Genomic DNA, 27,080 nt, shown 5'->3' with positions numbered 1-27,080 from the left:
TCCAGCTATAATAAACATGGGTATCGGGACGCTGAAATTCACCTCGTTTAAATATGGTTATTACATGTACAGCGCGTGTATACATTAGCCTGATCTCCATCGTGTTGGTTCTAACTGAAGCACTCAAGGATCACATACATGTAACACAACATAATGAAACAGTTTTTATTAAGTCAAGGGCAATAACTCTAAAAATACTGGACAAATATACAAGCGGAACCCTGGTGCACAACTACACAAGTTGACCAACCTTCCTGTTAAGTTTCATGACTCTAGGTTAAGAACTTTATGAGCTACAAACGTCGCAATAGTCTCTATTGACTTTTCATAGCAACATGAAAAAGAGACTTTCTCAGCTATCATTGACTTGCCCTAATTAAGCAACCATCGGCTTGCATTGCAACCATTAATTTTCCTTTGCAATCACTGATTTCCATATCAAATTTTGGCTTTCTGTAGCAAACATTGACTCTAGATTTAGATTTTGTAGTGTTGGGAGTAACTGCTTTAAAATTTGAACCTTCTAAATAATATAGTCTTACAAATTTATAAATCGTTGATATTGATTATGCTCCAACCACCTTCTTTTTGTGCTTTGAAATTTAGACTATAATGTGCACTTTTTCAGATCCATGAAGATAACAGTTGACATGACCTTATTATTATTAAGTTATATCTGATTTTCATTCATAGTTATTGGTATGAACTGTCCCATAACATTCAGAAGGACAGATTGTAGAAATATCTTATTAAGATTGCCAGTAATTGTGATGTTTGGAGATTTTATTTGTTCAATAAAATAATGAAAAAGATATTTTCCAACTCTTTTTCAGTCACTGGTATCAGTTTCACCATTAGCAGGGAAAGGGTTTTACTTGGAAGTACTGGTACATTAACATTAACATGTGATATCACTGAAACAGATGTGGAAACTATATACAACATCCAGATAAAACAATTAAAATCTACTACATTGTCTGGGGATAATGACGCTGATTGGCAAAGATTAGCATATATGAAACTATCTGCTAATGAAAACCCTACATTAGATTCAAATATTACACCAGGTGACAAAGATTATGTTGCTGGAGGATCGTGGAATTCTGAAACACCTGCTAGCACAGATCTTACACTATCTATGAACATGGAGAAGTTAACATGTGATGATGCAAGGACATATAGATGTGAATTGTCATATGAAAATTCACAGCAAGCTACAGCAACAGTCTTTAGTAATGCCACTTTCACAGCATATGGTAAAGTTATTACATTTTATTATAGTACAGTCACTGCAGCACTCACATTTTAAGCCAGATGTGTTGCAAAAAAAAAGCTAAAAATAGACTGATATGTAAACTTAAATAATGACAAAGAGATAATGGAAGGTCTGCAATACAATGAATGATTTCTTTGATAAAATCACAATATTATTATACGTTGAAGTTGTTGGCAAGTGTGAGATACATGATCATGATGATGGTATATATTATATATATATATATATATATATATATATATATATATATATATATATATATATATATATATATATATATATATATATATATATATATATAGTATAGCAGAATGACAATAAAATGAGCTAGAACAAAAATTATTATTCACCACAAAAATGTTCATTCAACATCAAATAGAACTTAATGGACATTTTTATGCTCCCGAAGGGTGGCTTGTTAAAATTGAACTGTCCATCCGTCCCCCTTTTATACATATACACAGTGGTGGTTGTGTCCGCTGTAAACCTTCAGTATGCATGAAAGGATTTTAATTTTTCTGTCATATATGAAATAACCATAGATGTATGGTGTGTCACAAATAAGACTAGGGTTCCTACGACTAAGGTCAGGTGTTTGTGGGGCTTCAAACTTTGTTATTTTTAGCTGGACTATTTGATACGAATAAGTAGAGCTATTGTAGTCACCCGAGTGTTGCCGTCGTCGTAACCACTTATGTTAAAGTTTTTGTAATACCTCAAATATTTTCAAAGTCCATTGACATATGGCTTTGAAACTTTGCACACTTGTTCACCATCATTACCCCAACTTGTAGACAGGAGGAGGTAACTCTATCAAGCATTTTGACAGAATAATGCCCCTTTTTCGACTTAGAATTTACGTTAAAGTTTTTGTAATACCTCAAATATTTTCATAGTCCATTGACATATAACTTTGAAACTTTGCACACTTTGTCACCATCATGACCCAAACCTGTAGAGAGGAGGAGGTAACTCTATCAAGCATTTTGACAGAATTATGCCCCTTTTTCGACTTTGAATTTATGTTAAAGTTTTGTAATACTTCAAATATTTTCAAAGTCCATGGACATATGGCTTTGAAACTTTGCACACTTGTTCACCATCATGTTCCCAATATGTAGACAGGAGGAGGTAACTCTATCAAGCATTTTGACAGAATTATGCCACTTTTTCGACTTAGAATTTACGTTAAAGTTTTTGTAATACCTCAAATATTTTCATAGTCCATTGATATATGGCTTTGAAACTTTGCACACTTGTTCACTATCATGACCCCAACATGTAGACAGGAGAAGGTAACTCTTTCAAGCATTTTGACAGAATTATGCCCCTTTTTCGACTTAAAATTTACGTTAAAGTTTTTGTAATACCTCAAATATTTTCAAAGTCCATTGATATAATTATGGCTTTGAAACTTTGCACACTTGTTCACCATCATGACCCCAACATGTAGACAGGAGGAGGTAACTCTATCAAGCATTTTGACAGAATTATACCCCCTTTTCGACTTAGAATTTATGTTTAAGTTTTTGTAATACCTCAAATATTTTCAAAGTCCATTGACATATGGCTTTGAACTTTGCACACTTGTTCACCATAATGACCCCAACATGTTGACAGGAGGAGGTAACTCTATCAAGCATTTTGACAGAATTATGCCCCTTTTTAGCTCGACTATTCGCAGAATAATCGAGCTAATGCAGTCACCCATTTGTCGGCGTCGGCGTCCCTGTGGTTAAGTTTTTGTATGTAAGCTGGTATCTCTATAACTACTGAAGGGAATGGATTGAAACTTCACACACTTGTTCTCTGTGATTATCTAAGATGATTGGCACAAGTCCCATAACTCTGATTTGCTTTTTTTCATAATTATGCCCCTTTTTCGACTTAGAAATTCTTGGTTAAGTTTTTGCGTGTAAGCTGGTATCTCCATAACTACTGAAGGGAATGGATTGAAACTTCACACACTTGTTCTCTGTGATTATCTAAGATAATTGGCACAAGTCCCATAACTCTGATTTGCTTTTTTACATAATTATGCCCCTTTTTCGACTTAGAAATTCTTGGTTAAGTTTTTGCGTGTAAGCTGTTATCTCCATTACTACTAGAGGGAATGGATTGAAACTTCACACACTTGGTCTCTGTGATTATCTAAGATGATTGGTACAAGTCCCATTACTCTGATTTGCTTTTTTGCATTATTATGCCCCTTTTCGACTCATGAATTCTTGGTAAAGTTTTTGCATGTAAGCTTGTATCTCCATAACTACTGAAGGGAATGTATTGAAACTTGAAGAGTTTGTACCTTTTCAGACAATTTTATGTATTCATATAGGTAAGCATTATTATACTCAATGAAACACCCTTGTGACAAATTTTCGAATAGTTGAGCGTTACTGTCCTCTGACAGTTCTTGTTCTACTTAGAATTTACGTTAAAGTTTTTGTAATACCTCAAATATTTTCAAAATTCATTGACATAAGAATTTGAAACATGTTGAAATTTTATACTGTTCTATGAGAGCATAATAGGACTCTCTGCAAGGCCTATAACTGTAATATGGATTTAAAGAAAAAATTTTGCCTCTTTATGCCACCGCAGCATCTGCGATGCATTGGCATTAGATGCTGTGGTGGCATATATATAGCGATTCACCTGTGTGTTTGTTTGTGTGTGTGTGTGTGTTATATAGATTATATAGTGAACTTAAAAAATCTTCTTGTGAAAAACCACTAGTCCAATTTAAACCAAACATGGCCAGATTGATCCTTGGGTGAAGGGCTTTTTCCAAAGTTGTTCAAAGAATTTCATTCCATGCTGAAATCTGGTTGCCATGGCAACCAAAAGTAATTATGAGAATAAATTTAAAAAATCTTCTTGTAAAGACCCAAAAGGCCTATAGCTTAGATATTTTGCATAAGGCATTGTCCTACCAAAGTTGTTCAAAGATTGCCTCTAGTGTCAAAGTCAGCCCCCATAGGTTTTTCTTATATTGTTATAAATTCTTCTCTCTTGTAATTTATAATTTCTACTACTTCCATAATTTCCTTTGCATAAAATAAACAATAACTGTTTTCCGTTTCATTTCACCATTTATTTATTTGAAAGTGTCCTAAATTTCTAATCTACAATTAATATTTAAAGTTACAGTTTTTCTTTCTCACACATGGTTGATAAGTCACTCAATTTTTACTATTTAGCTCTTAAGATCTCATTCTTGAAACTTCCATCTAAAATCCTGAATCTTGACTCTTCAATCTAGAAACTTGAATGTTAACTCTAGCTCTTACAATCTTACTCTTGCATTTTGAATCTTATTCTTCAACCTTCAATCTAGAATGCCCCTAGAAAATCGTGTCCCAGTATTTATATGAAATACCTAGTCTCTCCATATTTGGAGGTTACCTTAGTGTTAATTGACAAATCTAAGCCTTCTATATTTATGACGACAAGTGTTGATCAAGTAACTGTACCAGAAACAAACAGACTGATTCCTGGAATATTTATGATGATAACCAATGATTGAGTTCCCTAAACACAACAATTGCAGGCCTCCTCTTCATAATTTATGCAGGTACCCGTTGACAGAGTTACCATACTAAAATCTCCCAGACTGATACACAGTCTAGCCCCAACAGATTTATAGTAATAAATAATGACAACAAATGAGGTCTCAATTCTCATACAAACTCAATCATTAAATCAAACCTTAACCAGGTGCCTTGCTAAAACTACAACAATATGTATATTGTAAAAACTTTAAAAATCATCTTCTCTAAATTCACAAAGGCTAGAAGTTAGAAATTTTTGCATGAAACATTGTGTAGTGCACCTTTAGCAAGATTGTACAAATTATAGCCCTGGGGTCAAAATTGCCTCCCCCCCCCCCCCCGGGGGGTCATTGATTTTCAATATGTACATATAGTAAAAAATCAAAAAATCTTATGTTTGAAGGTACAAGCCTTAGAGCTTTAATATTATACGCCCGTTTGAAAAACGGGACGTATTATGGGAACGCCCCTGGCGGGCGGGCGGCGTCCAATTTTGTCCGGAGCATATCTCCTACATGTATGGAGGGATTTTAATGAAACTTCATAGAAATGTTCACCACTATGAGGAGCAGTGTCGCGCACATGAACCAGGTCTCTAGGTCAAAGGTCAAGGTCACACTTAGAGCTCATTGAAAAATGCTTGTCCGGAGCAAAACTTCCACATGTATAGAGGGATTTCAATATAACTTGGCACAAATGTTCACCATTGTGAGACGGAGTGTCGTACGCAAGATTCAGGTCCTTGCGGCCAAGGTCAAGGTCACACAGAGAGGTCAAAGTTCAGATAAAAATATGAAGATGTGTATATGGACCATTTAGTCATCATTTATTGAGGGATTGTAACACAAATGGTCATTATCACGACTATGGCTGTGATACATATAATTTACGTCAATATATACAAGGTCAAGGTCACTAAAGATGATGAAATATCCAGATTTTGTCCGGAGCATATCTCCTACATGTATGGAGGGATTTTAATGAAACTTCATAGAAATGTTCACCACTATGAGGAGCAGTGTCACGCACATGAACCAGGTCTCTAGGTCAAAGGTCAAGGTCACACTTAGAGCTCATTGAAAAATGCTTGTCCGGAGCAAAACTTCCACATGTATAGAGGGATTTCAATATTTCTTGGTACAAATGTTCACCATTGTGAGGAGGAGTGTCACACGCAAGATTCAGGTCCTTGCGGCCAAGGTCAAGGTCACACATAGAGGTCAAAGTTCAGATAAAAATATGAAGATGTGTATATGGACCATTTAGTCATCATTTATTGAGGGATTGTAACACAAATGGTCATTATCAAGACTATGGCTGTGATACATATAATTTAGGTCAATATATACAAGGTCAAGGTCACTAAAGATGATGAAATATCCAGATTTTGTCCGGAGCATATCTCCTTCATGTATGGAGGGATTTTAATGAAACGTCATAGAAATATTCACCACTATGAGGAGCAGTGTCACGCACATGAACCAGGTCTCTAGGTCAAAGGTCAAGGTCACACTTAGAGCTCATTGAAAAATGCTTGTCCGGAGCAAAACTTCCACATGTATAGAGGGATTTCAATATTTTTTGGTACAAATGTTCACCATTGTGAGGAGGAGTGTCACACGCAAGATTCAGGTCCTTGCGGCCAAGGTCAAGGTCACACATAGAGGTCAAAGTTCAGATAAAAATATGAAGATGTGTATATGGACCATTTAGTCATCATTTATTGAGGGATTGTAACACAAATGGTCATTATCAAGACTATGGCTGTGATACATATAATTTAGGTCAATATATACAAGGTCAAGGTCACTAAAGATGATGAAATATCCAGATTTTGTCCGGAGCATATCTCCTACATGCATGGAGGGATTTTAATGAAATTTCATAGAAATGTTCACCATTATGAGAAGCCATGTCACGCACATGAACTTAGTCTCTAGGTCAAAGGTCAAGGTCACACTTAGAGCTCATTGAAAAACGCTTGTCCGGAGCAGAACTTCCACATGCATAGAGGGATTTCAATATAACTTGGCACAAATGTTCACCATTGTGAGGCGGAGTGTCGCGCACAAAATTCAGGTCCCTGCAGCCAAGGTCAAGGCCACACATAGAGGTCAAAGTTTAGATAAAAATATGAAGATCTGTATAGGGACGATTTAATCATCATTTATTGAGGGATTGTAACACAAATGGTCATTATCATGACTACGGCTATGACACATGTACTTTAGGTCAATATATGCAAGGTCAAGGTCACTAAAGATGGTGAAATATCTAGATTTTGTCTGGAGCATATCTCCTACATGTATGGAAGAATTTTTATAATACTTTATGGAAATGTTCACCACCATGATATGTATTGCTCCATGCATGATCCAGGTCTCCAGGTCAAAGGTCAATGTCACACTTAGAGCTCATTGAAAAACGCTTGTCCGGAGCAAAACTTCTACATTCATAGGGGGATTTCAATATAACTTGGCACAAATGTTCACCATTGTGAGGCTGAGTGTCGCACGTAAAATTCATATCCCTGCGACCAAAGTCAAGGTTACACATAGAGGTCAAAGTTCAGATAAAAATTTGAAGATGTGTAAAGGGACCATTTAGTCATCATTTATTGATGGATTGTAGCACAAATGGTAACTATCATGACTACAGGTTGACACATTTAATTTAGGTTAATATTTGCAAGGTCAAGGTCACTGGAGATGATTAAATATCCAGATGTTGTCCGGAGCATATTTTCTACATGCAAGGAGGAATTTTAATGTTACTTTATAGAATTGTTCACCACCATGAGACGTAGTGCCCTGCACATGAACCAAGTCTCTAGGTCAATGGTCAAGGTCACAGAGCTCATAGCAAAACGCTTGTCTGGAGCAAAACTTCTACATGATAGAGGGATTTCAATATAATTTGGCACAAATGTTCATCATTGTGAGGCTGAGTGCCGTGCATAAAATTCAGGTCCCTGCGACCAAGGTCAAGGTCACACATCCTGTGCATATCTTCCCTACTGATTTGTTTTAAGGTTCATTTAACAACACAGTGACAAGGATAAAAACTTGCTTGCTAGATAACACTTATCCATAATGCCCCCATCTCCATCTTAAGCTTTCGTAAACAGGCGTATTTTGTGACTATGGCACCCTTGTTTGTTATATGATATCATCTATTAGTAGTCTACCAAAGTTGTTCAAATTTTGCCTCTAGTGTCAAAACTAGCCCCGCCCATGGGGTCATAGGTTTTCCTCATATGTATATAGTGAAAACTTTAAAAGTCATCTTCTCAAAATTGACAAAGGCTAGAGGTTAGATAATTTGCATGAAACATTGTGTAGTGAACCTTTAGCAAGATTGTACAAATTATAGCCCTTGGGTCAAAATTGGCTCCACCCCCAGGGTTCATTGATTTTCACTATGTACATATACAGTCAAACGTGTATTAAGCGACCGCGCAAAGGAAACACCCAAAACAGTCGCTTAATGAAACGGTCTCTTGAGACAGTCAGCATGATATAAAAGTCAAAATTTATGAATGACATCTTTCTTATGTGGTAGGAATGTTTTTATGCCACCGCAGCATCTGCGATGCGGTGGTGCTGCGGTGGCATATAGCGATTCACCTGTGTGTGTGTGCGTGTGTTTGTGTGTGTGTTTGTGTGTGTGTTTGTGTGTGTGTTATATAGATTATATAGTGAACTTAAAAAATCTTCTTGTGAAAAACCACGAGTCCAATTTCAACCAAACTTGGCAGGATTGTTCCTTGGGTGAAGGGCTTCCAAAGATGTTCAAAGAATTTAATTCCATGCAGAAATCTGGTTGCCATGGCAACCAAAAGGAATTATAAGAATAAATTTAAAAAATCTTCTTGTAAAGACCCAAAAGGCCTAGAGCTTAGATATTTTGCATAAGGCATTGTCTGGTAGACCTCTAACAAGATTGTTCAAATTATAGCCCTGGGGTCAAAATTGGCCCCGCCCCGGGGGTCATTGATTTTCACTATGTACATATAGTAAAAACTTAAAATACCTTCTTGTAAAAACCCAAAAGGCCTAGAGCTTAGATATTTTGCATAAGGCATCGTCTGGTAGACCCTTACCAAGATTGTTCAAATTATAGCCCTGGGGTCAAAATCGGCCCGCCCCGGGGGTCATTGGTTTTCCTTATATGTATATAGTAAAAACTTTTAGTAAAAACTTCAAAAAAAATTCTTCTAACAATTGACAAATGCTAGAGGTTAGATATTTTGCATGAAACATTGTGTAGTAAACCTCTAGCAAGATTGTTCAAATTATAGTCCTAGGGTTAAAATTGCCCCCGCCCTTGGGGTCATTGATTTCAATATATACATATAGTAAAAAATAAATAAATCTTATTGTCTGAAGGTACAAGGCTTAGAGCTTTAATATTTGTTAAATAATATCATCTAAAGGTACTCTACAAAAGTTATTCAAATTTTGCCTCTTGTGTCAAAATTAGCCCCGCCCCCGGTGGCCATAGGTTTTCATTATATATATATAGTAAAAACTTAAAAAATTATCTTCTCTAAATTTACAAAGGCTAGAGATAAGATATTTTGCATGAAACATTGTGTAGTGAACCTCTTGCAAGATTGTTCAAATTATAGCCCTGGGGTCAAAATTGGTTCCGCCCCGGGGGTCATTGATTTTCATTATGTACATATAGTGAAAAAATAAAAAGTATTTTTGTCTGAAGGTACAAGGTATAGAGCTTTGATGTTTGATATATAATATCATTTATAGGTCCTCTACCAAAGTTGTTCAAAATTTTCCCTTGGTGTCAAAATTGGCCCTGCCCGGGGGCAGTGATTCTCATTATGTACACATAGTAAAAACAGAAAATAAAACAAATGTTTTCTAAATGGGAGAAAGCTATAGCTTAGATATTTGACTTGAAATGTTGTTTGGTGGACCTGTATCAAAATTGTTTTGAATTAAACCCTTGGGTCAAAATTATGCCTTGCCCAAGGGGACAGTGACCTACTTTCTTGTCCTTTGATGTACAGCAATGACATTTTGACCATGTGCACAGTTTTAGTTGTAAAATTGAACTTTGATATCAGGTGACCTAGATTTTGATGATGTGACCTACTTTCTTGTCCTTTGATGTACAGCTATGAAATTTGAACCATGCGGTGGCATAGCATTTTTCTCAAATGCAATCTTGTTTAACTTCGTTTTTATATAAATGTGGAATAATTAGTACACTCCGATAATCTAAATGGATGCAAATGTAAAAAATAACTTTCTGATATTTATTGACAAAACGGGGTGCAAAACTGTTTTGATCCATTACGTACATGTTTGACATTTTTTCCAGAATTTGTTAACTTCTCCGTTGTTTTTCCTTGTCTCTAACACAAAAACCCTATTAGTGAAGATGTTTTCTGTTGTGTATTTTTTCATTTGAAAAAACAAACTACATCTAATTATTACGATAAATTTAACTGCTGATTAAGTTCAAGGTAAATTCAATGCAGTCTAAATGTCAACAAGCCAAGCGTATACACCATCTCAGTAGGGGAGGAGCGTTGCATTGTTTATCCGATATTATTGGATAATACACGTCTCGCATATACTTACCTTCATTTGCATACGCTAAAACGGTATGGGAAATAGAGTTTTTTACACATTCATTTGTTGTGTTTTGATTGTTGATACTTGTCACATTACAAGGCAGCGTTCTCTAAAAACACAATTACTTGACAGGTAAAAGTGGGCGTTTAATGAAAAGCTTTATCTCAATTAGGTGACTAATTAGCGGTCGCTGGTCGCATTGAGCAAAAGTCACTTAATACATTAAAGATATAGAGAGAAAATGATCGGGGGGAATTTAAAGTGGTCGTTTAAGACAAAAGTCGCTTAATACACGCATGGGCAAGTTAGACTGTAGTTAAAAATTAAAAAATCTGATTGTCTGAAGGTACAAGGCTTAGAGCTTTGATAATTGGTATATCATCTATAGGTACTCCACCAAAGTTGTTCAGATTTTGCCTCAACTGTCAAAACTAGCCCCGCCCGGGGGGGCATAGGTTTTCCTTACATGTATATAGTAAAAACTTTAAAAAATCATCTTCTTGAATTGACAAAGGTAAGAGGTGAGACATTTTGCATTAAACATTGTGTAGTGAACCTGTAGCAAGATTATTCAAATTAAAGCCCTGGGGTCAAAATTTGCCCCGCCTCTGGGGATCATTGATTTTCAGTCACTATGTCATAAAGAAAAAAAGAAAAAATCTTTAAGTCTGAAGGTACTAATCTGATAATAACAGATAGGTAAGTGATCTATGGCAATCTGTATAGAAACAAAAACAATTGTGTTCCTCCATTACTTTTTAGTGTGGTATTTATGCGGTGGCATGGCATTTTTGTGCCTCCACTTTAGTGGCGGGCAATTAGATTTACCCTTGTCTGTCCGTCTGTCCACCTTTCCGTCCGCACTCACAGGACAGTAATTATTTGGCTAGAGGGACAATAGGTAACTGTTCTTTCTCTTTGATGTCATTCATACCGTAATGCTTTTATGTGGCTATTTTCTTTTGTGTGGCTAAAAAGAACAATAGACAGAACAATAGAGTAGCCACATTATTATTATCCTGTTAGAACTTCCGTCCTTCCGTCCATCCGTTCTCTTTTGTGTCGCATGTAACTCAAAAAGGATTTGACCCAGAGTCATGAAACTTTACAGGAATGTTGATCAGCATGTGTAGTTGTGCACCTGGGTATTTTCATCTGGACATTTTTAGTATTTTTAGAGTTATTGCCCTTGACTTAGTAAAATTTTACAATTTTCAACTTGTGTCGCATGTAACTCAAAAAGTAATTGACCTAGAGTCATGAAACTTTACAGGAATGTTGATCAGCATGTGAAGTTGTGCACCTGGGTATTTTCATCTTGATTTATTTAGTATTTTTAGAGTTATTGCCCTTGACTTAGTAAAATTTTGCAATTTTCAACTTGTGTCGCATGTAACTCAAATAGGATTTGACATATAGTCATGAAACATTTAACAGGAATATTGAACAGCATGTGCAGTTGTGCACCTAGGTGTTTTCGTCTGGATTTATTTAGTATTTTTAGAGTTATTGCCCTTGACTTAGAAAATTTTTGCAATTTTCAACTTGTGTCACAAGTAACTCAAAAAGGATTTGACATAGAGTCATTAAACCTTACGGGAAGGTAAGAAAAAAAGTATTTCACTGGTACGCCTAAAAGTTTACAAGAATGTTGGTCGGCATGTGTACTTATGCACCTTGGGGTTTGCTTGTGGATTTATTCAGTATTTGTAAAGTTCTTGCCCTTTACTTAGTAAAAGATTTTTAGTTTTCAAAAAATATTTGACCTAGAGTCAAAAGATTGACAGAACAGTGGCGCGGTTGGGGCACCAGTGTCCTATGGACACATTTCTAGTTTACAAATGCAATCTTGTTCTCTACTTAGAAAATTTTATCTTTTGATCAAGGCTTTTTTTACTATCAAGCACTAAGAATAGTCGAGCGTTGCTGTCGTACCGACAGCTCTTGTTCTACTTAGAATTTACGTTAAAGTTTTTGTAATAGTTCAAATATTTTTAAATACCATTGACATATGGCTTTGAAACTTTGCACACTTGTTCACCTTCATGACCCTAACAGGAGGTGGTAACTCTATCAAGCATTTTGACAGAATTATGCCCTTTTTTCAACTAAGAATTTAGGTAACAGTTTTTGTAATACCTCAAATATTTAAATAGTCCATTGACAAATGGCCTTAAAACTTTGCATGTACTTGTTCATCATCATGACGCCAAACTGTAGACAGGAGGAGGTAACTCTATCAAGCATTTTGACAGAATTATGCCCCTTTTTCGACTTAGAATTTACCTTAAAGTTTTTGTAATACCTCAAATATTTTCAAAGTTCATTGACATGATAAGGCTTTGAAACATGTTGAAATTTTATACTCTTCTTTTAGAGCATAATAGGACTCTCTCCAATGCCTTTAACTGTAATATGGATTTGAAGAAAAATTTTGCCTTTTTCTTAACTGAGAAAATTTTACCTTTAATCAAGGCTTTTTTACTAACAAGCGCTTAGAATAGTCGAGCGTTGCTGTTCTACTGACAGCTCTTGTTTATATTGAGTTCTTTAATAGATGACTGTATCGTTCTATTGGAATTGGTATCATTTCATGCATAACAATACCTGGCTCTAATCTTAGACCCAAAGACCTCAACATGATCACTGTATTACAGGATGCCTGCATAAGGACTGCTAGGCCTATTTAAACTTTGTAATCTTTGCATTCAACATTCCAGTTAAACCTCAAGTGACATCATTAGTTGTAAGAAAGAATGGTTTTATAGTAGAAGGAATGTCACCATCTAACATGGCTACTGCGGCGGTAGGAGATGAGTTGCAACTTACATGTACTGCTAATATAGGAAGCATACCAGGAACTATTATTCGATGGCACAGAACATCAGAAACGTCCCAAAATGATGACTTTATTGGATATCAAGCACCACAAGGAACATATGATGAGGGTACTGCAATCAGTGATAATCAGTGTGGATATACACGAGTAGCTTCAATCAGATACAACACAACAGCAGCTGATGCCAATAGAGATAACAATCTTGCATTTGACTGTTATGTTACAGTTACTGGAGATCCGTATGGGAACTCTTATACCTCTGAAAACAACCCAAGGTTCTACACTGATGTCAGTAAGTAATCAACAGTTTTATCACTTTTATAAGTTAAATTCACCATCTGATTAAAAAAAACGCAAGTTAAGCATTGAAACATTCTCTACTTTTTCTTGCATATCAGACTGGCATTTCAGGAGTTTTACCCATGCCGGAAATTTCATCTGACATGAGAGTGCCAGATGAGTCGCGTGCCAAACAACAACGTCATTTTAGCATACTTTATGAATAAACCTCGTTAAAATGATGTCGTTTTAGAAGGGAAATGTGTGCTTAGGATGACGTCATTTGGCTGTTGTTATTTAAGTTGTAAGTTTATACGCTATTGTAAGAAAATAGTTATGGATGAAATGACTTTAATTTCAATGAAGATATAACATATGAAGGTAAACTATTTTGAATATGAAATAATATGGCAGAATATGCAAGAAAAAATATCTGACATATGTTTGCGGTTGGGACTGGAATATCCGTCCTTTGGGGTCAATCCGCTCATGGGCGCCCGGTCCCCTCGGGACGGATATTCCAGTCTGAACCGCAACATATGACAGATAATATAATTCCATCAATCTATAACACTTACCCCTTCAACAACACATTTAAAAATTAGAAAAAAGTCATTTTAGAACATATTTAAATTATGTAGTGATTGACTATTCTAAATTTTCTTAGAAGAAATTGGTATTACATTTATAGAATGGGGCTGGCAAAAAGCCATTAAAGTCTTTGAGCCTTAATATGCGTACATTGTGTCAAGTTGTCAGTGAATGTAATTATTGTTATATACTAAAAAAGATAAAAAAATTTAAACAACTTCCACAAGGAAAAGTAGTACTCAGAGTCAGTAAACAGAAAAAGAATTTTTGTTAAGGAGAACTAATGTAAGGTGTTTTAACTTTTTTGATAATTATATGTTTTAATATTACAGCTGGTTCAGGTGGTGGTGGAAACACAGGGGAAAATGTTGGTACAGCAGGTAAAATTACTTTTTATTCTTTTTTTAGTGAGATTTTTCTCTTCATTTGGTTTGAACATGTACATTGAAATTTTTGACAACAGTCAACAGTCATTAACAAATGTTGATATCCAGTCAGTATTTTAGTCCTAAGTAAAGTTTTATAAATTAATTAATATTATTAAATTTTTTCCACCTTGCTAATCATTGGCTGTTTGAGTATTGACTTGTATTGAGTCAATAATCTGCCGAGTACTGTTTAGAGTAAATTTTGATTATGGATACGTTTAGGTTCTTCAAATAAATTTAATAGAAATAAGCACTGGAACAGAAGCTGCTGTATTAGTTAGCTTTCATTCTGTATATATAATTTATGATGAAAATATTTAAAGGTAGAAATTGACCAATAAAATACACTATTTCCAAACAGTTTGTCCTGAATTTGAATTAGTACAGGGTCTAGAAATAAGCTTGTGCTCCGTGTAAAATTTTCTTACTGTGTATCAAAGATCAATGGCATACAACCCGCTTTCAAGTACAGATATCTGTGGATGAAAATCAAGTGGCTTACATACTAAAGACATAAAATATATCAGCCATAGCAATTAAAGAAAATGATAATATAACCAAATGACAATTTGTATTTTAGGAGGTTCGGACACAGCTGCTATTGTAGGCGGTGTTGTCGGTGGTCTGGTTTTGATAGTGCTCATTGTTTTACTAGTATACTTCCTTTGGTATAGACGACGAAATTCCGGAGAAGATTGTAAGTGTTGACAGCATGCATTATCCAGGCTCACAGTTAGGACATATACCGAGCTGATCCATTACCGTTGGTCAAATTCAATATGTGTGTCATAGCAGAAAGATAAAACTTGGTAAATTTAGTAGACCGACCCCTATGCTTGAAAATATCTTATAGTATACAAGCTTTTAAATTTTGTTCGGGATTTCAAATGGTTAAATTTTGGTTGTCCTCAAAAATTAAGATGTGTTTTTTGTAATCTAACAGACCTTCTGCTTAAAGCTGACATATTGAAATTGACACTGGAATGGGAGGCTCTTTATTAAAGAATAACATATATTTAAGATACAAAAGAAAATAATACATTTTGCAGGAGCTGGACCTAGTAATGTTGGGGCCATTGTTGGTGGAGTAATTGGAGGCCTTGTTGCCGTCGTATTAATTGTTGTTCTCGTATGGTTCTTATGGTTCCGTCGTCATGGAAACGGGGCGGATTGTAAGTGATTATACAGGCCACAGAAAAAAACATGTAGTAATGGACTCAATGTATTGATGCTTAACAGATTTTCTTACATCAACTGTTTGAGAGCTTTTGAAGAAAAACTGTCAAACTTCATAATAATCATACATATTGTGTTATTATAAGAATTTATGTTAGAAAAACAATGTCAAATGTTAACAGTGAAACATTTCATTGCTTAAACTTAAAGTATTAAGGTGACAACAGACACTTTCCGTGGTACTCACATAAATGTCATTTAAACCAAGTTATTTTAGTAATAATTGTTATTTATTTAATCTTTGTGCATTAAATATCGTTGATCATCATAAAAAATAACATATTTGAAAAAAATGCCTTTGTAAATGATTGATTTTGAATAAAAATCCTAAAATTTTAAATCGTCGTATCAAAGTCATTTTTTATTTTTTTGTCATCAAACTTTTGGAAAATAACCATACTTATATTATCTGGGGAACCATGTCTCAAATTTTTTCTATCTTTTCTCAAAATAATATTACGTAACGTCAAACAGTTTATGCGACTTTTTTCACCATACATATTACGTAATTAAAGATAATTAAGTCGCTGATTGAGCAAACAAAAATCCCTGACACGGCTCCCTCCGTAAATGAATTTCCTTTCATGTGCTTTAAACGGCATGTTAATTGCTTGATTATTAAAAAAGTTATGCCGATTCAAAGTTAGTCCGACCCGCATCAAACGAAGTGTCATAAATCGGCTATTCTCTCTCGGTCCCCTACGTTTCACGCTAAATAATTGCATAATACACAAATGTCGCACCAGAGAGGGTCACAAGTTGCGGTAACATACTCTAACAACATTTTATGACCCAGTGACATCTGACCAATTAAAAAGCTGCTGATTAATATCAGTTTATAGCCGAAATTTCTTCAATTCTTAACGTGATTTACTGTCCGTCTGGTATCTGTCGCACATGTCACGTGACTTTCGGTAAAATTTGAGGCACTCAGTGGGGGAAATGGAACGCATTTGCGCACCGCTAGCGGGGTATTTAATTGTTTCCTTTTTGAAGTTTATTATTATTATTATCATCAGCATCATTATTGCAGACTTCCCGAAAGTTAAAAAAAACTGTCAGACATTCGGTCTGACAAACCATGAAAATCTGTCGGACCGAAACGAAATCTTTCAGACCAAATAAAATTGATCAAAATCAAAGAAAAACTTGTGTTTGTATTTCTAAGACACTTTTTGTTTTTAATTTTTTCGCCGTAAAAATCGGCACATTCCGTACAGTGCATTTTCATCTCCTCCCTGTTATACACCAACGATTCATGGTCCTCCTTCCATTTTTCATTAAATTTTGTCTCAGGTCTATTCTTTTCATCCTTTTATTGCTGTTCTGCGCGCTCCTCTGACGAAGATTTTCGTTTTTCCCAGGTTTGGCAGCTTTAGCGACGCCATTTTGTATACATGCTGCTTGGATAAAAGCCGGACATTCGGACCGATCCGGAATAAAAAAACGTCGGACCTGATCAAAATTTATCGGACATGTCCGTCGGACCGACGTATTTCGGGAAGTCTGTTATTGTATTATACCAGTGTCACTCTGCCTGTGTATTCGTGTATGAAATTCCGTTAAAATATAAAATAAAATAACAAAAAACTGAGCTTCTGCATGACAGTCTTTTAAAGTCCATGGTAGATGTACAAATAAGAACGGGATATTATATATTTTTTCCACCAAATTGATAATGCTTCACATATTTTAATAGAAATAAAAGGTATTACTCGATCATTATGATCTGGCCTTCTTGACTTCTATTATCATGAATATCATCTATGCACGGCATAGAGATCCAGTTTTTACCGGGATAGACAATAAATTTCATACTTTGTCCCAGATTTATTAGTACTGTGTCCGATTTACTGGCGAACAATTTATTTTCACTGAGAATATATTTTAATATCTTTTTTTTATTCATAGAGAAATAATCATCCTTAGACAATCTAAAATGGTTTAGAAATTTGTCAGGGACACCTTACCACAAGTCATATAGGCGTTCACATAAAAAATGTTGTCTGTTTTTGTTGTTGTTTTACTTGACATTGTTAGAAAACGAGGTTGAATGTAAAGTAAGCCCTTGAATCCGTACAAAAGTCTATCAACTCAATGTAATATCTATCAGATTAACGGGACAGACAAATTATTCTCACACATTATGGATATTTTAGCAACTACATTTTTAATCAACCCCGTGGTCGTGCGATTTGCCGCTATGCTTAATTATTTATGTTTCATACATTATGTTACGTACATTGGCCGACAAATTCTTGATTTATAAAAAAAAGGCTAAATGTTGAGATATTCATAAAAGATGTACGGTAGTTGTACGATACATGTATTACGAGTAGTATGGACCAGTATGGACCTGTAATTCACGGATACATTGTATATGGAACTACCGATTTCCCTCATTGATGCCTCAACAGGGGGCGGAGCGTTATCGATAATCGACAGGTTACGCGAATAGCAGATACAAATAGTAAAGGTACCGTTTTAAAACGTTTAAAAACACATTTTTTGGACTAACTGCTTCCAAAATTAAATCACGAATGTGTTGAGAAAAGGTTGATAAATCTTCTTAGCAAAAAATCTCATTTTAGGTATTTTCAGTGATAATTGACTCCGTTGTCACCTTAAGTGTTAAAAATAATTAACATTACTTTCAAGTAATTTTACAGATATTTCTTCCAAGATAATTACACAGTTAAATATATAATATGATCATTTTTGATTAATATATTTTTATCACAGAAATTTTTTTGAAATCTATGAAATTCTTACTGAATATGTCTAATTTAAATAAAAGAGCTTGGGAATCTGTATTTCTTATTACAGGTCAAGTAAAGCTAGTCCTTTCTTATAAAATCTGCCACATATATATATATATTTATAGTGTGTCCACTTCAGTATGTAGGAGTCAAAACATTAATTATTATATATTTGTTTTTTTCAAAGAGTCTGTGTAGCAATTATCAATTTTTCAAATATCAAATTTAAGCAAAGTATATCTTTAACTGACTTTACTTTATTGAGCAATAAGGGAGTCCATTACTACATGTATGTATTTGGTGTGACAAGTTGAGTTGTTTCACTAATTGTGGACCATGTAACATTTTTCCTGTTCTTGTGTGCTTTGCCTGATTTTATTATGTTTTATTATTAGTTTGTATTTGAGCCATGTCATGACAAAACCAACATAGTGGGTTTGCGACCAGCATGGATCCAGACCAGCCTGCACATCCGCGCAGTCTGATCAGGATCCATGCTGTTCCCTATCAGATTCTACTTGTAATACCTGGGTTTGTAAGTCGTTTTGTCATGGCGCGGCTCATTTATTTATAACAACACCTTAGATTACATAGCAACACTGCAGTTCTTAATTTAACTAACAAAGATTTTTTTCCATAGAATCGTAGAATAGCAATCCAAAGTTATACTAATTTGATGAACTGAACTTTTCCATTGTTTTGTTGTTTACAGTCAAATTTTATTTTCCAAGCAATCAGTATTTATGAATGTTATACCAGTATACCTGGCAAGTAAGGTTTTCTGCAATGGATTGTTAAACAGTCTTTATTCTTATTGCATGCCTTTGTCAGTCTATTAGTCTGTCAGGCAGTTTAAAATTTGACATTTTTTCTAATGATAGAACATGCCAGGTTTATTGCAAATGGCTGACTTACCTTTTTAAGACACATTTTCTCGTTTGATTTGTAATATTTTAAGCTTAAAAGAATTCTGTAACTTAAAAATGTGTATACACAGGGTGTTTTTTTCGCCAAAATAATTCTATAAAATTCTTCAGCTGAATATTTGTTAAGTACAAGACAGAAACAAAACCTTGTGGCATGGATTCCTATTTAAGCTTTATTACAAAAATAAATTATTTTGTGTAGTTTTGACTGTAGATTTTATGCAGGATATAGAAGTTATCAGCCCTTGGTTTTTGCAGTGTGCTGTGTTGACATAGCAACTAAACCTCTTTTTGTTATACTGCTTGTTTTCAGTTGATTGATTATGAGATGTATTTGCTTAAAGTGACATTATGCCCATCCAAGGGTATATAGTGAGTGAACAGGTGAAAGTCAATATAAGTTTATATCTAGCCATAATACCTTACAATTTTATAATTTACTCTGCAAAAACCATAACTCATTAGGCCCAAGGAAATTTATGTAAATATCAACACGATCAATTACTGAAAAGAGTGAGGTGGACAGTCTTTTTATATTTTAGGCAAATTAATCTTTTATCCTAAACATTTTCCAATAAACAAATGTAATTTGTTTGTAAATAACTATTATAACAGTCAATTTTTTGAAACAGCTCAACTTGAAAATGAAAAAATGAGCATAATGTCAATTTAAAAATTTATAGTCAGAAAGTACTTACATAATTAAGGCTGCAGAGGCACATTGATTTAATTAGATAAATTAGATATGTTTTGATGATTTCTTGCTCTATGCACACTGTTTAGTTTTGTAGATGATCTCTTTTAGCACTATATATAGTTTCTTTATCTTACTTTTGTTTAAATATAGGTTTATTTTATATGTTAGACACATTTTTACTTTACAAAAGCAACAAAAAACTTCTTTGAGTTAAAGGTCACCAGGCCCATACACACTTTAAAAATATGAGTTTATATATTATATTATGTGATAGTCTGAACCTTAATTCTTTTTTATACATATCTAAATAGTGCAGTATCACTCACGATATCGGATAAGGTCTAAGAGGAATTCTGTAACCTTAGTATTCTGTGGATTTTATGACCCCAAAGGACCAAAAATTGAAACTAAGTCAAGTCAAAGTAAGGTGAATTTTTGTGAACACCTCACAGCACATAAGACATTATACAATATTTATTTGTACAATGTTCTTCTTTTTACATAAAGTCGGTACCCGTTATTCGGAACTCTGCAAATGTGGGTTTTACCAAGCTTAAATCCCTCAGTCAACAACCTTTAAAGTTATAGCTTCAACATGCACCGGTCACAATAGATTGGTAAATTGTTATTGTTATTTTCGAAGCTGTAACTGTAGAAGTTTGTTTGTACCCCTGGATTAGCTGAGAAAACCCAAAATATTCTGAATTCCGGAATAAATCTATACAAAGATATTTACACTACAATATATAAACACTGTGTTGAAACACCAGTCCTCTACTTCATTTGATCACAAAAGATGATACAGATAAAATTAGTCAGATATTAATGCAAAATCACAATAACCCAATAACATTGAATTGTGTAGGCTGGCAGTATATAAAAGATAGAGTAATTTTGTTTATTTACTGCAATAAAGCTATTTAAGTAAACCATGTGATATACTAAACTGTATAAATTTTGTCATGAATTATTAAAACTACAAAATGTATTAGATATGGTTGGTTACATTCTATATTTAAAATTCATCTAATATACATGTATGTTAACATTTTAACATATTGATTTTCACTTGTCAACAAATATGACATACTAAAAAGTCCAAAAAATATAATGAAAAATATATTGCAATATATATATAAGGACACATTATTTTATGTTTAAAGCTGATTATGGAGGTTAAATCATATCAGACCTGCACAATAAATTGTCTTATAATTTGTATGTAGAAAAATTAAGTATAAATTATAACCCATTTTTGACCTTCACCTTTTAAATTTTGTTTGTCAGTTGGCAGTCAAATACCCAAAGATAAAAATAGTACAGGAGCACATTATTAACAGGTACAAGAATGTAAATGACAGAAATACTGTCACAAAGTGGCACACACCCAATTAGACTTAAACAATGCAAACAAATATTTTGTTCATCCCATGTGTATAAATGTTCACACAACAAATGTAACTGATACATGTCATAGGAAATATCAGTAAATTAACCTTATTATTCTTTCATACCATACTGATAAATAATTCAATTATTTTACTGGATACAACAACCCTTGGTCTTGTAATAGAATACAGTTGTATGCATAGGTAATATGAGCTTTCAGTTTGTTAAAATACTTTGTTAGATTCAGGTAAAACACAATCTGTTTATGAAGATTTAACCCATATACCAAGCTAAATATCTCAAATGGTCTATCTCTCAATCTGGGCAAAACCATTTTATCATTTTTAGGGAAGTTTTCAAAATGTGTTCTGACTGGTTTGATCTTGGTCATCACTGGTTGCAGGGGACTATATTTTGATGCTGCCAGTAGGTCGAAGGTCATGAATCAGGTTAATTAATGATAAAATATTACTATTGGCAAACATGTTTAACTGCTATGTAAAGTTTCAGACTCAACTATTTTCCGCATCAATTTTGAACTTAAAATTCAAAACTTAAGCTTGATCTAGAGTGTTTTTTCTTAAAGTTTCCTTTTTGTACTTCTGATAAAGGACCTTAAAATGTTGACTTAAGCACTTAAGTTTTACATTATCATCTTATTTAGAGAGATAACCTGAGATGTTACCAGTTCATTTATCTTTTCAAAACCATTGAATGAGAATTTGGCAGTTTATTTGGTGGACGTTACAGTAAAATAGATAAACAAGTATGGGGTAAATGTTTAAGTATAGACATAGAGGTGTATTTTAGGTGTAATATTACCTGTGGGTTTACTCATGCAGATAGGTCAAAGCTGTGTCGATGTTATGTAGGACATATTTTCATATACGGTTTACCCAATACCTAGTGAATTATGCAACAAAATCATTGGTAAATTAGTTCAGGTTATTTTTTGGCATCTTACTTCAAAGTTATGAAAAAACTCTGAAATTAATTGAAACATTGTTAAAATGATATTTTTCAAATTTCAACGCTTAATTAAAATCATATGGTTTTCCATTGTAAAAACCTGACTTCGCAAACTTATTTTATGACACTTTTTTGTGTATAATTTTGAGTTATGTTACAGTCCACTTTTTTCTTCAGTACCCAATGATGCCTTAGGAGTAACTTGCTATAATTATATTTTAATACTTAATACTGGGAGGGTTAATATTAAATGGGAAAAAAAACACAATTTATACCCCAAGTTTTAGTCACTAGTGTCCACAATTGTGCATGTGCACGTTATAAGTACATTTATTATACACTGTATAGTGATTATCTATTTTGTTTGTTTAAGAGTTTTTATTTATATTAGATTTGATGAATTTAGTCACTGCTTTTAATATCCCATTTTATATTATAATATAAAACACATACACACAAACACCAGTCTTTGTGCTAATCTGCTGCTAGTTCATCAAGCCAGTTTTACCCAAAGTCCTTGGACCTTGAATGCATGGTTGCAAAGCCAAAAATAATGGGCTTTAATAGCTTTGGCATTTAACTAAGATTTTTTTTATTTTCCCCACAATGGATGGGCAAGTGATGATGTAAAATCTAGCTTTGCTAAAGGCTGCATTGGCCCTGCACAGTTTATAAATGCTGGTGCTTTAAAAATATGCTATGTTTACTTACTTATATATCATGACTCTGTTATCACATTTTGCTTTTTTTCTGTATATGGTACATGTACATCTAGTTTACTTCAGATAAAAAATTGGTTTAATGAATTTAATTTATAGCCCCCATATCATATTGTCGTGTCTTTACATTTATTTATCAACTATTTTCATTACATAAGAATACTAAACAGTGTTGCACATTAAAGTTTGGTCTCTGCAGTATTGTTGCACAGAAAGTGTACATGAAATGAACCTCTTACACAGACCAAGTGATGCACTTAAAATGAAAAAAAAAATGAAAAAGATAATAAAGTAATATACTCAAGATTAAATGGAAAATCTTTTTCATTTATCGATATAAGTCTGATTTTAATGAAAAGTGTTTAAAAGCTTCTTATAATTTTGGTCATTTAACACAAAATGATTACCCTGGAAAAACTGATTGAGGGAATGATCTGATATTTAAACTTAAACAAGTTATTGTATTTTCCCAGACATGGTAGAAAAAAATCTCCCGAAAAAAATTCCCAATTCTTTCTTGTCAAAAAACCCAAGTCAGTTGAGCCCTTAGAGCTAAAATTAATGAAAGAAATCACTATTCTGATCCATTACATCTCCCTAGGCAATGAGCACAATTTTGCTTTTTTGCCTGAAATATATTGAAATGTCTTCTGTTTTAACTAGTTTTAAACCAGTTGATCTCATATAGCATTGTTTAGATGTTTGATTTTTAGCTCGACTTTTCTATGAAAAGGGGAGCTATCCTACTCGCCCCGGCGTCGGCGTTAGCGTTGGCGTCACACCTTGGTTAAGTTTTTCGTACCACCCCACTTTATTTCAGAAGTATTACAAGTATGGCTTTGAAACTTACCATACTTGTTCACCATCATAACCTCCATCTACAGACAAGAGTACATAACTCTGTCAAGGTTTTTGACAGAATTATGGCCCTTTTTTGACTTAGAAAGTGTATTGAGCTTGGTTAAGTTTTTGTACCACCTCACTTTATTTCAAAACCATTGGAGGTATTGCTTTGAAACTGACCATACTTGTTTACCATCACGACCTTCATCAACAGACAAGAGGACATAACTCTGTCAAGGTTTTTGACAGAATTATGCCCCTTTTTGACTTAAGAAAATACATTGAATATGGGTAAAATCCACTTATTGCCTTAACCCTTTGAGATATTGCTTTGAAACTTTTAATGCTATTTCACATCATTACCCCCATCTGTACGCAAGAGAAGGTAACTCTGTCAAGGATTTGTTTTAAAAATTAAGGCCTTTTATCGACTTAGAATCTTGGTTAAGTTTTTTGTACCACCTCACTTTATTTCAAAACCATTGGAGGTATTGCTTTGAAACTGACCATACTTGTTTACCATCTCGACCTTCATCAACAGACAAGAGGACATAACTCTGTCAAGGTTTTTGACAGAATTATGCCCCTTTTTGACTTAGAAAATACATTGAATATGGGTAAAATCCACTTATTGCCTTAACCCTTTGAGATATTGCTTTGAAACTTTTAATGCTATTTCACATCATTACCCCCATCTGTACGCAAGAGAAGGTAACTCTGTCAAGGATTTGTTTTAAAAATTAAGGCCTTTTATCGACTTAGAATCTTGGTTAAGTTTTTAGTACCAGTCCACTTTTTGACTGAACTGTTTGAGATATTAATTTGAAAGTTGGAATACTTGTTTACAATCATGATTCCCAAACATGTCCAGGAGAAGGTAATTCTGTCAAAGATTTTATTTGAATTATGGCCCTTAACTGTCAATGTTTTGTATTATAGGCAAGCACTAAAAAAGTCGAGCGCGCTGTCTTACGGACAGCTCTTGTTGTTACAGTATTTAGGTTTACGTTTGAATTTGTTATAACTGTACCTATGTTTGGTTAATATTTGTAGCACCTCCTACCTAACATAGACAAGTTACTTGTCTGAAGTTACATGTATTTTATTAGTCTTATACAAAAGTATATTACAGGTCTTAAAATACATTATGATATTTTAAATAAACACATAATATTGTACATAAAGATGATTGATAAATATATATATATCGATAGGGAAAAGTATGTTTCAAATATGTTTCAAATATTCAGACGATAGATTTTAGAATAACATTTAATAAATGTTAAAAGATAAAAAATTTAAATACAATAATGACGATAAACTTTAAAACTTGTTATGTCAGCATTTTCTTAAAAAAATATTTTATCATTTTAAAAACCAAATCTTCTACAGTTATATATGTTTTTGATGTTTTATGTAATAAATTTTATTTTCTCTTATTTTCAGATACAACAAAAGAGGAATATGGGTATGTATTTACTTATTTATAATTATTATTCCTTTATCTTTTTAACTGAGGTTTGTTGCTATGTTCTTTACAGATATAATATAGGTAGAATGAAAACACTTTCATAGAAATTTCATTTTGTGTAATCTTATGTGATACAGAAACATTTTTTTTGGGGGGGGGGGGGGGGGGGGGGAAATCAACCAACTTGAACTTAAGAGGGTTATGGGTTAAGGTTTCAATCATGGATTTTGCTGCTGATAGATTCTAAAAGTGCTCCGATAAGTTCAATATATAAGTGTTTGACTGATCTTAAAGTAGTCTGAAGAATGAATAGAAACACGTGATCATTACTTTTTTAATTTGACTGCCATTGAAAAAAAGAAAAACTTAAACTTAACAATCAGAGTTGTTACAGATTTTACTTCTGTACAAAAAAACATATTTACAGGATTCTTTCTTTTTGTTACAGATCTTCAAATCCCAATATAGCTCCAGACACTTATGCAACAGTGGACAAAACAACAAAGGTATGTTTATATCATCTATATAATACTGCTCACAAATTCTTGGTGATTGTATCTTCAGCATCACTTCTTTATCCTGTTTCAAATATTTTCAATATCCTGTTGTTATCTACTGTTTCGTTATATCCTGTTGTACATTTCATTTCTATCTTGTTGTACATTTCTTCTCTGTCCTGTTGTAAATTTCTTCTCAGTCCTGATGTACATTTCTTCTCAGTCCTGTTTTACATTTCTTGTCTGTCTTGTTGAAGATTTCTTTGTCCTTTTGTACATTAGTCAATACTTCTCTGTCCTGTTTTATATTTTCTTCTCTGCCTGGTTCTTCATCACTTATATGTCCTTTCCATCCAGGCATGCTTATTGTACATGAATGTACATGCTACTTGTATATGTACCAGGTACAAATCAAAAATAAAAGTTCTGCCCTTGTCTATTAAGGAAGACATCGAAAGCTCTAGGAGAAGCTATTTAGCTTGAGTCAATGTATACAATAATAAATTAGTCATAGAAGAGATTTAATTTAGGAGAGGAAAAAAGAAATGGTTCACTCATATTTCGTTTTCGTTACAAATTCAATGAGGTTTTTCTAGCTACACAGTGGATAGTTACCTTTATGAGAACAACTTGATTGTACTTTGACTAGACTTAAGCCCAGCTAGGAATCCCTTAACATTATACAATTATACAGAGGAAATTCAGAACAGAATAAGTAAAGTAAAAATGGGTGACATGTTGAAAAAATTGTTGTCAATTGTTTAAATTCTCAAATCATGTGGACTATCCTATATGACTGGTTGTAGTATTTTTGTCACTGAATAAGCAGACCTGGGGTAATCATTAATTGTAATCATTGATTTTTTAATTGATTACATGATTACACTGTAATCATCATGTAATTGATTACCTAGCCCAAAATTGATTAATGTAATTGTAATTAATCAATTACAGCTAAAATTCTGTCAGTAATCATGATTACAATTTGATTGACATTGATTACTTTCAGA

The 27,080-nt window shown here is 33.7% G+C and overlaps 1 protein-coding gene across 8 annotated transcripts in view; it reads left to right on the top strand.

The window, feature by feature from the left end:
- LOC132741494 (uncharacterized) overlaps window positions 1-27,080 on the top strand; it is an 82,647-nt gene that overhangs the window by 36,412 nt on the left and 19,155 nt on the right. For 2 of the 8 annotated variants that reach the window (XM_060729675.1, XM_060729679.1), the window contains exons 2-7: window positions 834-1,256; window positions 13,148-13,558; window positions 14,469-14,516; window positions 15,614-15,736; window positions 25,549-25,570; window positions 26,022-26,074. In XM_060729675.1, the coding sequence (XP_060585658.1) occupies window positions 834-1,256; window positions 13,148-13,558; window positions 14,469-14,516; window positions 15,614-15,736; window positions 25,549-25,570; window positions 26,022-26,074 (1,080 nt within the window). Of the gene's footprint in view, window positions 1-833; window positions 1,257-13,147; window positions 13,559-14,468; window positions 14,517-15,144; window positions 15,262-15,613; window positions 15,737-25,548; window positions 25,571-26,021; window positions 26,080-27,080 lie in introns of all 8 variants that reach the window. The other 6 variants (XM_060729674.1, XM_060729678.1, XM_060729677.1 and 3 more) reach the window with 3 other exon arrangements.

This window comes from Ruditapes philippinarum, unplaced genomic scaffold (assembly GCF_026571515.1).
Source record: "Ruditapes philippinarum isolate M1 unplaced genomic scaffold, ASM2657151v2 ctg45_1_1_1_1, whole genome shotgun sequence".
Lineage (NCBI taxonomy): Eukaryota > Metazoa > Mollusca > Bivalvia > Venerida > Veneridae > Ruditapes > Ruditapes philippinarum.
Note: the sequence above shows the minus strand (reverse complement) of the source record. Positions and strands in the feature narration are given on the sequence as shown.